This window comes from Bombus vancouverensis, chromosome 12 (genome assembly GCF_051014615.1).
Source record: "Bombus vancouverensis nearcticus chromosome 12, iyBomVanc1_principal, whole genome shotgun sequence".
Taxonomy (NCBI): Eukaryota; Metazoa; Arthropoda; class Insecta; order Hymenoptera; family Apidae; genus Bombus; species Bombus vancouverensis.
In genome coordinates this window covers 8,394,697-8,411,351 of record NC_134922.1, presented here as the reverse complement: position 1 = coordinate 8,411,351, position 16,655 = coordinate 8,394,697, and the positions used below count along the sequence as shown (strand labels likewise).

Here is a 16,655-nt window from a genome sequence, read left to right as displayed (position 1 = left end):
GTGTGGAAAGAAGCGACTACCAATGGGCGTATCTCGTCTCTTGGTCGAGCATTAATGACTTCAATTTCCTGTGGATACAACGGCTAGCATCAGGACACGAATCATTCACGTCGCGAACGGATTACAGTCTACCAGTTCTAGGAAAACGATGGAAAATCGTTTTCAAGATCGTCAGAGGTTTCAGATCGTTCGAGTAGACATCGATACGCTTTATTCTGCTCGGTAGTTCCTTCCATCGGTATTTACATGTATTCGTGTAATTCTTTTATCGACAGTGTTCTATGGGTATTGAAACATGCGTGTGAAAGCAATTTTTCGAAACTCGAAGAATTAATCGACTAGTCGGATGAACATTCTATTGAAATTTCTGGCAGAGTTCGTGTCTGGAAATCGACTTAATTGGCAACCAGCAACCGGTCACGCTACGGATACAATTCATTCAAATGTTATTCAGCTTTTTGAGCGTGACTGGGGCTGGAACGCGAACAACCCACTTAAGGAGCGCTGTATAATATTTGGCCAGCCACGATCTCACGTGGCCAAATCACAATTGTAAATCAAGCCTTAGACAATGCCCAGACACTTTACGGGCCGAGCTTTTACCACGAAATTTTACAGAAAACACTCGAACAACGAGCTTGATTCTATTAGACTTCTCTCATTTGCGAAATTACAGTTATAAATTACGGTCTAATTTTTAACGCTATCGAATTATTAAACGCGTCTTGTCGGCACGTAAGTGAGATCATTGACATGGTTATTTGCACGCTTTTACTGCGCTTATGATTCATAGCACACGTTAGATTTGTATTGCCAACGAGACACACCCTCGACCAGTTGTCTTCTATTACAGACTTTTATCACGATGTCTTCTATATCTCTGCTCACAGACCGTTGCAAACACTGAACACAATCTTCCCATTTAGAATTTCTTTCGACATTTTTCTTCGAAACGTAACACTGAGGTTGGATATTTACGTGTCCAGTTCAGGGTTAACGGACTAAAAATATTTAAAAGCAGGCACGGCCGGGCATTTTTGAATGTATAATTTATCGGGACGAGGGCAGCGTTTACGCGGATTCATCGTTGACTCGTTGATATTACCATGGTAAAAATGCAGTTAGCGCACGGTCTCTATGTTTAGACGATCCACGGTCTAGCCTTAGCGGAGTCGTAATTCTTCTCTTGTCTTTGTTGCACGTAGACGAACAACGTATCATTTCCCGTTGCGCAGACTCTCGCTCGTCATGTTTAATGCGATAACAACTAACAATCAGCCGGGTCTACGCACGCGCGTATGAAAATCACCGACGAGGAAAGTGTTACCTTCCCGGTCCAGCTACAATCGTGTCTCAAGTGGCGGAATTTCGTTCGAACCAACTTCCAGCTCAACAAAAAATCAAAGAAAAAAACATACAAGATGTATAAACTGGACAATGCATCGTTAATTATAGACGGGAGAAATTTTGGAAAGCGAGGAACGCCTCTGTTATTTTCAGTTTCACAAGCTGTGACGATAAATTCAGTAGACACGGCCGTGACTGGTCAGACACGCTCGAATCTGGAACGCAAAAATCTTGTCGCGCTTCAGACATCGTTACAAGCAGCGATACCAGCATCGATCGAATATCTCGATCGACATTCGCCAAGGTAATTTCGCTGTTCGTGCGCACTTTCGATTCCATCCGGAATAGATAATCCCCGTTGAAGTTGCTCGAAACTTTTCCTTGGGAAAACAAGAAGAAAATCATGAGAAATAAACACATAGTTGCGCTACTTTTCTTCGTAGTTTCCAACGTGATCCCCGAGGAGGTCCGACTTGCTTGCTTATAATCGTCAACTATGTGTTTACGGTCGTCATTTTCAGTTGGCCGAGCGAGTATTTACCGGACGATATTCAAATAATCTCGATCATTGCTCGCTCGAGCGAGTCGAAGCCAATGAGATGACCAGCGAGATCCAATCTCACATTTATTATCCTGAACCGCGGCGGCGGCGGCGGCGGCGGCGGCGGCGGCGGTAGCTTCTCTTCTCTTTCGTTTCCACCCATCGTCCTTTACCTCTGCTTTCTTTTCTCTCGTTTTTTCAATTCTTTGCCTCGTGTCTCGACCACGGTAGCGAGTCGCGGAATACTGTAATCAATACAACCATCCGAGATCCTGGTGCACGCGTCCTGGAACATCCTTCGCGCTCATTCCGTATCGAGGTCATCGAGAGAATTTTTTCCCACCAAGCTCGTCGTCACGCGTGACAGCCTCGCGAAAAGCGGTCATCGGAGGACTCTCGGCAACATATTGTTTGCAATAAACGTTTTATTGAGACATACGGCCGTCCGAGTTTAGAATATCAACATCGGGACATCGAGACGCGATTGTTTCTTAGGAATTTTATGAAATTATAGAGATTAGGTTCCAAAGAAGATCGAAGCGAGAAAGGTATTTAGAATGCCAGTGCGATCGAAGCGCGTTTATATGACGTTTAGGTTCTAAAGGAATTTGGAATTTTGTAGATTAGATTCTAAAGAAATATGGAATTGAGAATGGTATCTGGAATATTTGAAACGCAATTCCTCTGAAATTTTATGGAATTTCAGAGCTTAGATTCTAAAGGAAGGTAGAATTAGGAAAAGACGAACGCGCTACCTATTCTTATGAGATAATATTTGCTCGTTTGTGTATTGGACAGGCGGGCTGCGAACTTTTAGAAAGTGGAAATTACGGATAGACGCGCAAACCGGTGGTTAAATGCAGCTACCGCGAGATCTAAATTTGCAGATAGCGGGAATTAAAAAATGGCGAACAATTACCAGAGCTGCAATGCGAGCATTATGTTATGACCAGAAAAAATGGCTAGGTTAATCGTAGATTAGCCTTTTATGCCAAAGAGAGTAGTTGCCGGGCTAATTATCATCAGCTAAGGATCTTGTTCTTTTCTTACCGAGCGGCGAACACTTCTACGCGCCATTTTCGTATCCCCGGAGAATGTAACTCCCGTAGTTGTATTTACAGTTTACTTAATTTCAGCAATTACAGTGTTCCAAGTAACGAACGTTTCGTTTCTGTTCCTTGACGGAAAAGTCTCACGTACCCCCGATTCTTCGACTCATATTACGACTTCTTTTTAAAACGGTAATTATTCCCCGTGTTCTTTCCCAGTTTTCACTCGCTATTTTTCGTTCTTTCTTTACAATCGATCCTCTGGTCACAGTCCCGTTAAAAGCGATACAAAAACGCCAGCGGACCGCATCATTCAACGTAGTCACGTTTCATAACCTCGAAGAGTGTTCGAATGCCCCGTGACTAGGATTATATCACGGTTTCAATACCGAAACCGATTTTGAGCGTTTAAACATCGTTCTTCAGACATCGTGACTGCGATAGGAACGGATCCCCGGGTATTTCGACACATCCTTCTTGGTTATTAACGCCACATTAGCATTCAATGGGGTCCATTAATTGACTGCGAATTGCCTCTCACGAAGATTGTCTATGGTCGGAAGAAAAAAAAAAAAGAAAATGGAGGAAAGAGGAAGAGGTGTTACGCAACACGGTATACTTATACGTGGTCTGTTTTACGTTAGACAAACTTGCAGAGCACCTTTGAAAATATCCAACAATGTTTTTCCAACAGGGAATTCGACGGGAATGCGAATTGACTTCTTTCTCGGTCGCTGGAAGATCAGCTATGGAAGATCGACTATACTTCCGGGCGTCGGTTAGCATTCCACCGTCTAGAGGAGAATCGTGGTGCCATACGGAAAAAATTTCTCTGGACTCTCTCGTGTAGTCCGCTAATGGTCGTCAAGATCGACGATCCGAAGTCTCGATCGACGTGATTTTTCCGGAGGATTCGAAGCGGATAAAGGTAACCGCATCGAGTCGTGGCGCCTCTTTTGCCGATCGCGCGCGGCCTCCTCCAGCATTCTCTCTCTTCATCCTTCCTGGCCCGAGATAACCGATACCTCGAGCAAACAGCCGACGGGAAGCATTACGAGTACCGTGATGCTTACAATGTGCTCGGCTCTATGGATTCAACTGTACTTCCCCAGTTCGTGCGACCTTCGTCGTAATAGCCCGAGGAAACACCGTGCGCCGAATGGATTTCATTTCGCCAAGTAATTGCGAGGGAGAACTACTTCTTGTACGGACCACTCCTTTATCTTATTTCTCTCCAGAGAAATATTGACTGATAAAACAAATCAATTACCCACGCGTAAACATTGAAAGAATATAGATGGAATTATTACATTCCCGGATCGTGATTTCCAGGAACTCGTTTAAAGTAGAATCGAGCAGCTTTCTGTCTCCAAAGAATATAGACGGAGTTATTACTTTTTTAAATTGTAGTCGACAGGAATTTTTATTTTAAGTAGAACAGAGGAGCTTTTTGGAATGAAGAAAGATGGTGAATTGAGTAAATTCTGTCGAATGTTCTAATTCTGATCTTTGTGCTCGTAAGAAACTTTGCTCTTTTTATATTTAGGGAACGGAGAAAAATTTCACGATGATTCGAGTATTTAATTAGAGAATAGAATTGAGTACTAACATTGATGCCGATATGTGACTAGAATATTGTTCAAGTAGTGGAACTACTAAGTGAGAGAAAATGAAAGAACTCGGCAAATCAAGGGTGTAGAATTCCTAGAAAAAGGAGAGACAAGAAACGAAGAGAGGCATAATCGAGAACGTATCAGATTGAGTGTTTTATCTGGATGATCGGAGTACAATCGATCCGAAAAGAAACGTATACCATCATAAAGACAGAACTTTACGTAGGGAAGGAAGAAATTCCATGTTCTCGCATATCCCGCTAATGGCCTGCTCGAAGATCAACGACGCTGGATCGACGATCGGTGGATTTTTCGCGGTGCAGATCCACGGCAAAAGCCAACGAGGACACCGACTCGAACGAGTCATGGCGCCTCCTCGAGAATTGCATTACCTATTCACGGGCGGAACGTGCGCTCTCGCATGGTGCACGCGACCATCATCCTCTCGTGTACACGGCGAGCCAGCCATGGCGCTGTGGCCGACGAGTCTTCGCAATAACGGGCCGATCCAGTCGGTGTTCGCAATTTTCGAGGAATTAAAATGCTAGGAATGCCTGCTGGAAGGAACGCTGCGGTGCAAATTGCACCACGGCGACATTTTAAGCGGTCGGACAATTACCAGGAACGTTTCCTTCCCCGGACAGTTTATTTTATCGACGTTGCTGAAACGAGAGGAAAAAGTCTGACAAAGTGCAGAGTCTCTCTAACGAAGGGTCATTATAAATCAGGCTGCATCATCGGTTAAATCAATCGCGTTTTACTGTTACGCGCGAAAGAAACACTCGCACATCGGCGATGATTCGATTGTTGCAACTGTTCCACGTCGCCGACCCGATTTCCAAGCCTGCGTTCCAGAAACACGTTCGCCTCATCAGGGACACACCGCTGGCTCGCTAAAGTAGAATCGGTTGATATCACCGGTGAACTTGGCCCTGTTCGAGCTACGTGCCATTGAACCTCTCTGTGTGCACCATGGCGAATCGTCTCGCAATTTCGTGTCGCCATGATTCGCTACTTTCTCCAATTTTCTTACGTCGCCGCGCCGGGGAATACCCGGCGGAAAGCTGGAATTCCTTAAAGGACACCGTGACTGCGTAGCAAGCGCACAGAGAAGCTGGCTCGCGCAAGCGAGAAGCGTGCAAAAGTGCGTGCGTATGCGTGTCTAACCGCTCGCGCGCGGGTCAATGCCTCGGCTGTCCTCCTCGAGTAAGTATCTATCTACTCCGTAGCTACCTCGGCTACTACGTTATGCTCGTACACCACCGCTCAAGATCGCCGAGCTGACGAGCACGCGTTCGCAACCGCGCGTTCCGTATGCACGGGGCTGACGTTTCCGCGAGGCGGCCCCCTTTGACACGCGAAGAATCGCCCGTGACCGTACGGAGCCCCGGTGAAACAACGTTTTTCAAGATTAATGGTGATGAGCACGGCCGGATTGGATCCGCCGCGATTCGTTGACAGCACTTGCTGCTGACGCTGCACAGCCTCTGGAAATCAAATCTGCGATTCGCCAGGACGGCACTTGTAACCTGCAGGAATTTTTATTAGATCTCGAAGCTGCATCTTCGTATGACTTTGATGTTTCTTTGATCATTCGTTGAGAGTGAAAGACACGCTAAAGTAAAGATTAGGTCGTTTCACCTAATCTTTCGAATTATTGCGACTACAGTGAAATTGGCTTTTCAACGCACGAATTCTTCTTTGGTTTATCAGGAGAAAATAACTTTATAAGCGAACAGAAATTAGAGCAGGAAGGTTGTCGATCTTTGGTATTCGGATCGTAAAAGGAACGGCTGAATGTTATTTAATGAAAGTAATAAAGACTGCCGCGCGATTAATTTGATTTAGACAGGTTCATCGTCTACGGAGTTTTCTTCTGATCGATTGACGGTACGGAATCTGAAATTATCCTCGGCGATGGTTGCCGATTGTGAAGGTAAATCTCGGTATTTTACTCCCTGTCAATTAATTCGAGAAATAAATTAATCCTGTTTAACACGTAACAGGAATCGAGGACCGCACCATAAACTGTTGATAATGAAAGCAATCGTAGAATCGCATATCCTAACCACTTCCAAGTTTGGTGAACTCGTATTTTCCGCTGATATACCCTGGATATCCTCCTGTTCACAATTATAGTTACGCGGTTATTACGTTAACACGTGTACAACGACAGGTCGGCGAATATGGCGCGAGCGCAGGATTCAATTAAGCGTCGTGCGATTTAATTGGTGTTTCGCGATAATTATCGCGCATTAAAATATTAAACCAGAGATTGTTAATTCTCTTAAGATGCTCTATATAGCGGCGCGATAAACCTGGCTAAGGAAAGGGACGAAGAAACTGCGAGTTTAAAGAGTTTTAAGCACACAACGCTGCTATCGTTAAAGAACACGTTTTATTACTTATTGCACAAGAATGGTTTCGATCTCGAAAAACAAATATATATATGTAACTAATTCAATGATCTAATCTTCATCCGAAGCATCTCTCTAAAATAGTCGTAAACATAATGTTATAAATTTTTATTATGAAGATCAACTTTTCACTCGATGCAGAACCACGACGAATACGGGCATAATCAATACACCTACAATATGTAATATATTCAGACAATGCATTTAACAGCAAAGTCGTGCGTCCGACACACGCTGAAGCTGGTAAGAAAGCGTTTAACAATTTCAGAAACGCGACAAACGTTCGCACCGATGATCCAACCACTGAAAACCAATTTCAACCGGCCGGATTATAAGTATTATAATACTTCCAAGTCATTATCATTGATAGCCATACTTATGGATGAAATTACCTGAATCGGCACGATTTCAGGCAACCCATAAGGTCAGGACGATCTCTCGACTAACATCACCAGGATATTTCTGATCCAGCATGATGAAGAAGGAGTAGCAACCGGCCCGCTTTCGATCACTCGATACACGATCGTACACCGCTTCGTGACCGTGCCACACACACATACAAATACACAGAAGATCGTGACTCCTATTATTATCGTGGCTAACCCACAAAACGAAGCATCCGCGCGGTCTGTGTCCCTGTATCGTGCACCTTTTCCAAGCGGAATCGCGTTGCATTACGTCGCACCCGACCGTGAAACGACGATCCACGCTTTCGTCCAGGTAAAAGATTATCTGAATAACAGGCTGCGCGTGTTAGATGTTATCGCCACTCTGGGCCCGACCATAAATACTTCAATCTATTAAATTTCAACCACCGACGATTAACCAGCCCGCGATCAATAGCTCCGACGAGTTTATTTTCGGAGAAAATTCTAGGGTGTCCAAGGTTTGTTGCTTCATCGTGTCGAAAGAGAGACGTTTACGTTGAAATTAGTATGTTCGTACTGCTTGAGCGCAACAAGTAACGTCCGTGGTGACTGACAAAGAGGCATATTTTGGTCGTTCGATTTTTACCGTTCACCTGTCGACACGAGGGCCCATTATCGATGATTATTCGCTCGTACGCTGCAACGCTGTCGCGCAGCGATGTGACGACGAATCGAAGAGATTCGGTTAATATGATATTACAGTATATAGAGACAGTAACCGGTGGGACATTTATTTTTCATACTTATATAGAGATTATCCCTAAGTAAGTACCGTACGGAGCTGTGACACCGGTCCTCGAAGGAGACACGCGTCTGACCGCTTATATCTGATGGATTCGACACGGTGTCACAGATAAACACGCGTATTGAACGAAAGTTTTACATCTACGAACAAAATCACATTGCGTTACATTACAAAGAGCAAAGATAGTACTTGTGCTGTTCCAGTGTCAAATTCCCAATTATACGTAGTACGAATCTAAATTTTACGTAACAGTTGTACTAAATGCAGAACGTGTGATTCGTATGTTTGAGATATTCTCCATACAGTACGATCTTAGTAATATTTGATCAGAGGATAGAACCCAGGAGATTCTTGCATATCTCAGAAAATGGTTAATTTATCAATTAAAAATTTCATTATGATCTTGTAATCTACGAGTTCCATCTGAATATTTCCGTGAAAAGGAGCCTTGCTACTTAACAAACACAGGTTAGATGAATATTGAATGGTTAAAGCTACCAACATAGAAGGTTGATTAGCAAACTCAAGGGACGCGTGACAGTGTATTAGGCTAATTCGCAAGCTACCCTCCGGAACAACATGATTATTCCATGGCAACGTCGTGTACGATTTAATGCAAGTCTAATCAGCTCGTGAACCCTTAATGAGGTGCGAAAGCCATTAATTAACAATAATTGTTATTGTAAATTCGTTAGGCTAATTGGCACTGCTTAAGCGAGTTGCTCGTTCAGGACGGATGGATCGGACCGGGATAGATAAGAATTCCTCGTAATGGCCGGGACGACTTCCTATAATAAATTGCATCGGCGGCAGCCGTGAACCGTGTAATCCGGCATGATCTAGCGGAACTGAAGTTTAGGCCGGACGCGATACGAGTGTGATTGAAACGACGAAGCCTCTGCATGCCTTCGTCTCCGTCGCGGCGGAACGAATGAGCGAGGTACCGTTTAAGAATTCCGCAAATAAGATTCTCTCGAGTCGTTCCATATAACGCATGGCACACCTGATACAGAATATCAATTGCCAATTAACCGTAACGTTGACGAAAAGGATAGCTTATTTCTTTCAGGGCTGCACTGGAATATTGTTAAGAAAATGTGCAACGAATCGAATGAAGAAGGAAAGGAACAAAAGCGATTGTAACAAACTGGTTTTGTATTTCACGCTTCGCAGATTTTTATTTGATCGAAGTTTCACTCTCTCGAATCTGTGATTCGATCCATATAATTTAATGTACTCGGTAAATGACTAATTGTTCCAGTATAAGGAATTATATCTCTTGCATCGAAGATTTTATTTCAATGCAAATTTAATCTCCTTCTAATTTCCAAATTATTTCGGATACCAATTTTTAATAATTCCAAACACTTTATTTCGTATGGAAGGCAAACGATTAAAATGAGCAATTCAAACCATCTTAAGGATCATTAATCCCTTCCTCGTGTTGCTCGTACCAAGATCTGCCTGTCTCGGGATAGACTTAAAAACGAAGATATCTATCTTGACATAGGTCTAAAAATAAAATTCGTTCTTTTTATGTGTTTCAGCGAGACGGACATGGCTCCGAACGCGGAGGAGGAGTTGCTGGTGGTAAAGCCGTGGGGCCCACAACCGGAAAAGGTATGTCAGTGTGTCTTGAATCGAAAGGATTAGCCTGACGAAGACGAAGATCTAATCGTTTAACCTGGACGATGATACGACGCATATTAGAATATGAACAGGATGCTTTTGATTAACGTTATCGATTTATCGTTCAACGTTCGGTCAGTAAATACAGTACCTATAAGTAGGTAGGCGTATATTTCGCTTGTCGGTCGTTTTGTGTTTACGACGCCGTGAGAACTGGCGTTCGATAAACGACCCAGAAATGTGTTAAAGGAAGGAAATTATGAGTCGTTAAGCCCGTGGAAACAGCTTGTTTTCTATCATAATCCGTGCACTTCCAATCTATTTGTCGTAACCAGTAAGTGCAAATAGCTATATTATGCATACATTGAGGTTCCTGTACACTATTTTTCGCTACAATTATGGATCAACTAAAGGGAGAAGATGTACGATCGGGGAAATCGACGAGAAAGAAAGATTACTGAACTTAATCGGATTTAATTTTGTTTCCAATAGATCCTCTTGCGTTGATGTTCAAAAGTATTTCCTTCTTCGAATTTGTATCTCTCCCGTTTGCATCTCTTGAAACATGGAATGCTGATTTATAATGCGAATGCGATTTCCGTTCAAAATAAATGGAACAATCTACTAGGCGAACAGTTTCATAAATATAAACGTTCGCGTAGTTTCGCTGATGAATGGCGGGCATCGCATACCATCCAGCTTGCTCGTTTATAAAACGCGGTTTTGTCAAGCTGTCGTCCTGTCAACCGTTTGATTATTAGCGCTCGCCTCCGAATCGTCGGACCGATCATTCACTTTATACTTAGCCGAGCCACGCTTTTAATACCCAGGCATGCATTAACATGCGCCAACCTCGGATGCATTGAATTCTGCAGTTCGTAATGGCTCCGCCGGCATTTATACGCGTCGTGAAACTGCGAGGGAGGTAATAAGTCACGGATAATATGATTAATATCGAGGAGAGGCCACGGTGCATCGCGTTAACCCCTTCGAGGTGCACATATTTACACTCAAGTTAAATCCTTATTTTTGTGCCCCGTACAAATGCGTGGCACGTGATTAACGAAGATAATCCAAGGCGATGCGACTTTTTTTCATCTTTCAAGAAATCTACGGCGAAGAGAGGGAAGGTTGCGTAAAAAAGTATCTTATTCCCGAGACGTGTTCCATTCGTGTTACGACTGACTCCTGACCTTAATTATCGAGAGACCTCGTTGTCTCTCTTTTCTTAATATTGCAAAAAAAGAAATAACGTGGTGCCGCTAATGAGAGATTTACGTCATCACAATAGGATGATTAACGAGACGAGTCGAGCGTTCCTCGCCTAGACACCCATTGGAAACTGTACTCGAATGTTCGTGAAAGTCGCGACTTTTACCAACGTTCGAAGTCTTCACTCTAATTGAGAAAAACGCGGTGCATACGCGCCAGTTTGAAATTGGATCAAGTATAAAGGAGATTCTCTGTTCACGAACTTTGCCGTTCTCCATTCTCTACGAGCGACGAATTTCTTTCCTTCTCCTCGAAATAGTGGATTACTACCGAGTAAACGACACGAACGCATTGACAAGCGAGTACTCATCGAGCACTTACGTGAATCAGGAAAGCGTGACGTCCTCGTGCAGGTATGTAGGTTACGTACGTGAGTTTGTTTTGTTTCGCATGAATCCTTCTAAGGCCATCAAGTATTCAGAGTAACCTACCGCTCTTTTTCGTCGAGATATCTAATTACTCGCATAATTGCTACGCTTACGAGTAAACCCTTTCCTACCCTAACGATCTCCTTCTCGTGAGATCCCGTTTCGTGTTCATCCGGACGAAAAAAACATGAGCCATGATTGATCTATGCACACCTCTACTCAATCATGATCGTCGTTAGACGATTTACGTGCATGTCCGCGCGGCATCGCGCATCCCGGAAAGGAACTCTAATTACTTTATCGTTTTTCAAAGGATACATCGTTACCAGCGAGCCCCGTATTCATCAAACGATGATGGTCCATCGGCGTCCTCCGTCGATTTCAGTAACGAACGAGCGTATGATTGATCGCGACCGTCGACGACCTGGAACATCGTCTATTACGTCTAAATAAATTCTGTATTCCAGGTGCAGCTCGAAATCTTCCGCGGAAAGAGGGTCGTTGGATCGTTAGGATGCGGTTCTGCGTCATTTTTCGCGGGCAAACGGCGGCTAACCACGAGATAGAAACTCGGTTTCACGTTTAAAACCGGCCAATTAACCGCGCGTAGAAAACCACAATCGAGCAAGCGGTTTTGTTCGGTGTTAAATAGTATTCGTATCCCTAGATCGTCGTTTAGGAAGCGGCTGAGTCGACCTTCGAAGCAAATCGGTCGATGAATCGTACCTGAGTTCTCGATTCTGTGCTACTGGACCGAAATACGTCCGAAGGCGTGCGATGAAGCAACTTAGGAAGGGAATACGGGTTTTAATTATCTTAGAGGCGTAATTTAGAAGCGGCTCTAGGCACTTGTGGTGACTCCGTGAGTCAGAGGCGGTAAATTAATTTCCACGATCGATCCCGCATTTCAACGAGGGATCGGTCCCCACGGCTGCGTAACCTATGGGCCACGAGGCGATAATCACTATAATCTTATCGATTTATGGTTTGAAGCGCTGTGAAATTAACTTCAACCCGGCTTCCACTCCCTCGCATGAATATTTCATTCGTGGCGGCTATAATTTCCACGATTCCTCGATTCCCTCTCCGTACAAATAGAAACATTATTCGATATTCGATCTTCCGCGCTCGTATTTTCTGCTTGGAAACGTTTATCGTTACTTCGTTACTACGTTATTGCGAAAGCGATGGTAGTTCAATCACCGGCGTTTAATTACGGCGAATGTTTGTACGACGCTCGATGAAATAAAACACGGCGAGCTCGTAAAAGGATAAAGCGGACTCGAGGCTACTGTCTTTGTTCAATTATGCTGGCTTTCGCCCCGATACAGAGCCAGACGGACGAGCAATTATGTCTAAAGCCTTGCGATTTTCTTTGCAGGAGCGATTAAGACCACCTACGTACAACGCCGAGGACTACGCGATCGCCCTCAGACGATGGGGAAGGCGTCCATTAGGAAGCGTTCAAGACTCGCATGGTACCCTGCCGTCGACAACCAGTTCGAGTTCCGGTTACGCTTCCGGAAGCGGCGAGATGACCTTGAGACAATTCACGTCGGTCAGCGAGCTTCTGAACAAGCTCAGAGCTGACCTGAGGCTAGCGTTTCCAAGGTTGGTAGACATATATTACTTGCTCGACTTAATTGTTTATTAACGAACAATTCTTTCCCCACTTTCTTCCACTATGTTATCTACGTATACAGAGATACTATTTGAACTATACTTGTTGCAATGAAGCTTCAACTATGTTCTAATTGAAGTAGAATTTTGTTTATATAAACTTCATTTATCTGAACTCTTATTGTATCAACGAAAAATCATACATATGGGCAGAGAATCAATCAACTTCTATCATGTGAACTTTAGTTATGTACATGATCTGCTCGATGTTCGATGGGTTCATATGCTTCAATGAATAACACTAAATCAAAGGCTGCAAAATATTTAGAATTGACACGGAGGGAAGGAGAGAAGTATTTTAGTAAAAGTTCAACATTCTGCCACGACGATCAACCTCCTTTTCTTGAAAAATTCCAACACAACTGTACAGTTCTACAGTTTCTTGGAATTCCATAACAGTTACTAAATCTTCGCCGACTTCCTAAATTAATCAGACGCCTAATTATAATTGCAAATTGAGCGAAATTTAAACAGTTATTCTACTTTGCGTATCTGAAAGTTGCTTTCGTGCTCTCGTGAAAATGCCAGGACGTTTACAATTAATAACAACGTTGTTAATTATCAGGCATAGTTATTAAGCTCACGGAACTTTTTCCTGACACGATAGCTCGTCGAAGAGATTCATTTGGGAATCGTTGTTGCGAGTCGAGTGCAGGCGCGAAAAACTTCACTTTCGAACGATGGCGCACGACATGACACCCGGAAGCACGTGCGCTTGATTGTCCGTGAACAATTAGAATAAACGTTCGTACGGCTGGATTTACGCTCTCTCGCTGGAACTAACGACAAGAACACCACGAAAATACTTGATACTAATTGAACAGGAAGGACGGCTCGAACGGGGCCGGATTTACAGTTACTTTTTATACGTATTTTTAAGAGAAGCGTTTCGATGTGGCTGAGTCCCCCTTCCCCGAAACTCGTAAAAATTCCTTCCCGATTTGGCTGCTGATTAGCCGACGGTCGTTAAACTTTTCTCCTTAAGAAGCAAAATAAACCTCGATCACGCACTTTCATGGAATCGCTCATATCCGAATTAAACACTTAACTGTGTTGTATGCAATTAGTCACGATTAAATAAAATATTTATACTGTGTTGATTTTTACCAGCATTGCGCTACAGTCGATTAAAATAAAGATACATAATGTAAGAGAAAAAACTGCGTTTTATCTATATACTTCGCTCAAATTTATTCGAATGTTCAAAAATTCCTGTGAAAAATTACAGATTGATCGCTTTGACCATCTTGGTAATTTCTGCGTTAACGAATTAAGTATCTGCGTCTAATGAATTAAATATCTCTACTTCCTGGAAATTTGCACGCGCGAAAGATGATTTTCCTTTTTGCGTTTCTTACGTTTGTCTCGACTGTTAACTACCTTCGATAGCCGTATTTCATTTCGTCCGAAGATTGAATTAACCATGTGCGTGGACGAGCCGCGAAAACCATCCATCCGTCATTTCTCATCTCTGTGTAAATCATTAAAGAAAAAGTTATTCGCTCGGTTTCCTGTGATGTGGTAGCTTTTTGCGATATTACCTCGCCGCGGATAGGAGCAACAAAGAAACGGGTTTCCTCCGTGTTTCTAAGACAACACGGTGATCACAGCAGGATTAACGCGAATCAAGCTCCTCCTGGTATCGCGTTCAACGAAGGGCTAAATGATAGTCTCGTCCCCGTTAGGCGCCAACGTGATTAAAGATCGGACGTAAATGCTAAGATTTGTTCATGAACGTCGGTGGCTCATGCTATACCTCGGCGCAAGATCGACGATGTTTGTCTCGAAGTGCCCGAAGCGTGTACGTTGCTATTCATTCATAGCGCGTGTAATCACAGCCGCTAGACACGCGTCTGTAATTGGCTGCATCGATAGTCTCAAAGCTTCGCCGTTTTTGATTGCCATCAGAAAGCAAATACAACGAGTCCTACTTCCTTCGAAAATAAAGTTTAACGCTGCAATTACGGGGCGAAGCATTAAACTTCCTGCCAAAGAAATCAAAGCGAAAGACGGTAAAAAGACACGTAACGAAAGGTAACGAACCTTGTACTTTATCGAAATTCATTGAAATCTTTAAAAATGCGCCGTTGTAACATCTATAAATTGTAACGAAGCTACAACACGTAACGAAAGGTAACGAACCTTGTACTGTATGGAAATTCATTGAAATCTTTAAAAATGCGCCGTTGTAACATCTATAAATTGTAACGAAGTTACAACTTTGGTTACTATTGTCGTTAGAGAAGCGTGGATTGACAAATTTAAAAGACGTAGATTAATTAGATTTAATTCTGTGCCTATTAACAAGGTTGTATAGCGAAGGTAAATCATAGAAATTTTGTTTCTCAATCGTCGTACCGTTACATCACTGCCTAGTCGAAATTCCTAATACGTAATGGGAGTAATAAATGACCTCAAGCTGCGACGTCGCGAGTCTCACATAGAACAACTAGCAAGGAAACACGCGAACGCTGTCGTTGCTTCATTCAGCCGTCGTTCCATCCTGACAGTGTATAATTTATTAACTGTTGTACTTTTATTATAAATTTCTGTCTTTCACAAATTATTAAATTAACAAGTCAATCAAAAGCTACCTATACATCTACCATAGTACCGTCATCTCTATGGAGTAGAATGCGAGCGAAGTTAATAGAAGACTTAACAAAACCACTGATTTTTCCACGATCTGTATCAGTTCGCAAGATAGAAGATTCAGTAAAGCGATAGGTACACCATATCTCGTCTAGTGTTACAATTTCAATGTTCTCTTCCTTATCTAGATTCGTATCAGATTGAGCGAGATTGGATCACACTCGCGTAGCACTGGTCAATCCATTAGCGCCAGCTTTTCATTCGCGACTTTATTTTTCGTGGGCAGAATTCAATCTCGACTGGCTTCCGGCTTCGTAGTTTATGTTCTAGACCACCCATTAATCGCTGAACTTGGATCGAACGAGATTACGAATAATCCAAGGGACGTATTATAGTTTAGGTGGCGGAGAAACGTGGCAGGAAAAGGCGAAAACGCAGGAATCGTCCAGGCAATATTCTCGAACTAATTCTTGTCCGATCGACGTGCTCGTTTACCCTTATTAAGCGCAATTTCACCGTGTGCATCGCCGCACAATTTCCAGCCAACGGATATTCGAAGCGGCGCGGCAAGAAGCGTTGTGCATAGATGAGAATGATTCTAATCACAACCCGACGAGTGTAAAAGGACAGAGAGGCAAGAATGCCAGACGCGTCCAGGAGCCCTCGTAAAAAGGATGCGCGAAGGATAACATCGAATCTCCTTTTCCTTGCGTTTAACCACGCGACTGCGGCAATTTGCGAGCGCTGCCCTGCAGCCGTTCTAAAATTAAAGTTACCACATACTGCGTGTGATCGTTTTATCGTGTTACATTTTTTTTTTTTTTTTTTTGGAAAACAGCGAACTATCCTGTGATATTATGCACTATAGAAAAATTTAGCGAAGTTTTTCCAAGTTAACGTATCTCTCTATCCTACAAAGAATATTCTTTCCTTGTTTGACTGTAAATATTCGATCTGCTTTGTAGAGATTTAAG

General features: G+C 43.1%; 1 protein-coding gene across 3 annotated transcripts in view; it reads left to right on the top strand.

The window, feature by feature from the left end:
* mwh (multiple wing hairs) overlaps nt 1–16,655 on the top strand; it is a 49,249-nt gene that overhangs the window by 19,311 nt on the left and 13,283 nt on the right. For 2 of the 3 annotated variants that reach the window (XM_033331524.2, XM_033331525.2), the window contains exons 2-3: nt 9,688–9,760; nt 12,791–13,020. In XM_033331524.2, the coding sequence (XP_033187415.1) occupies nt 9,688–9,760; nt 12,791–13,020 (303 nt within the window). Of the gene's footprint in view, nt 1–9,687; nt 9,761–11,115; nt 11,395–12,790; nt 13,021–16,655 lie in introns of those variants that run through there. The other variant, XM_076623255.1, reaches the window with a different exon arrangement.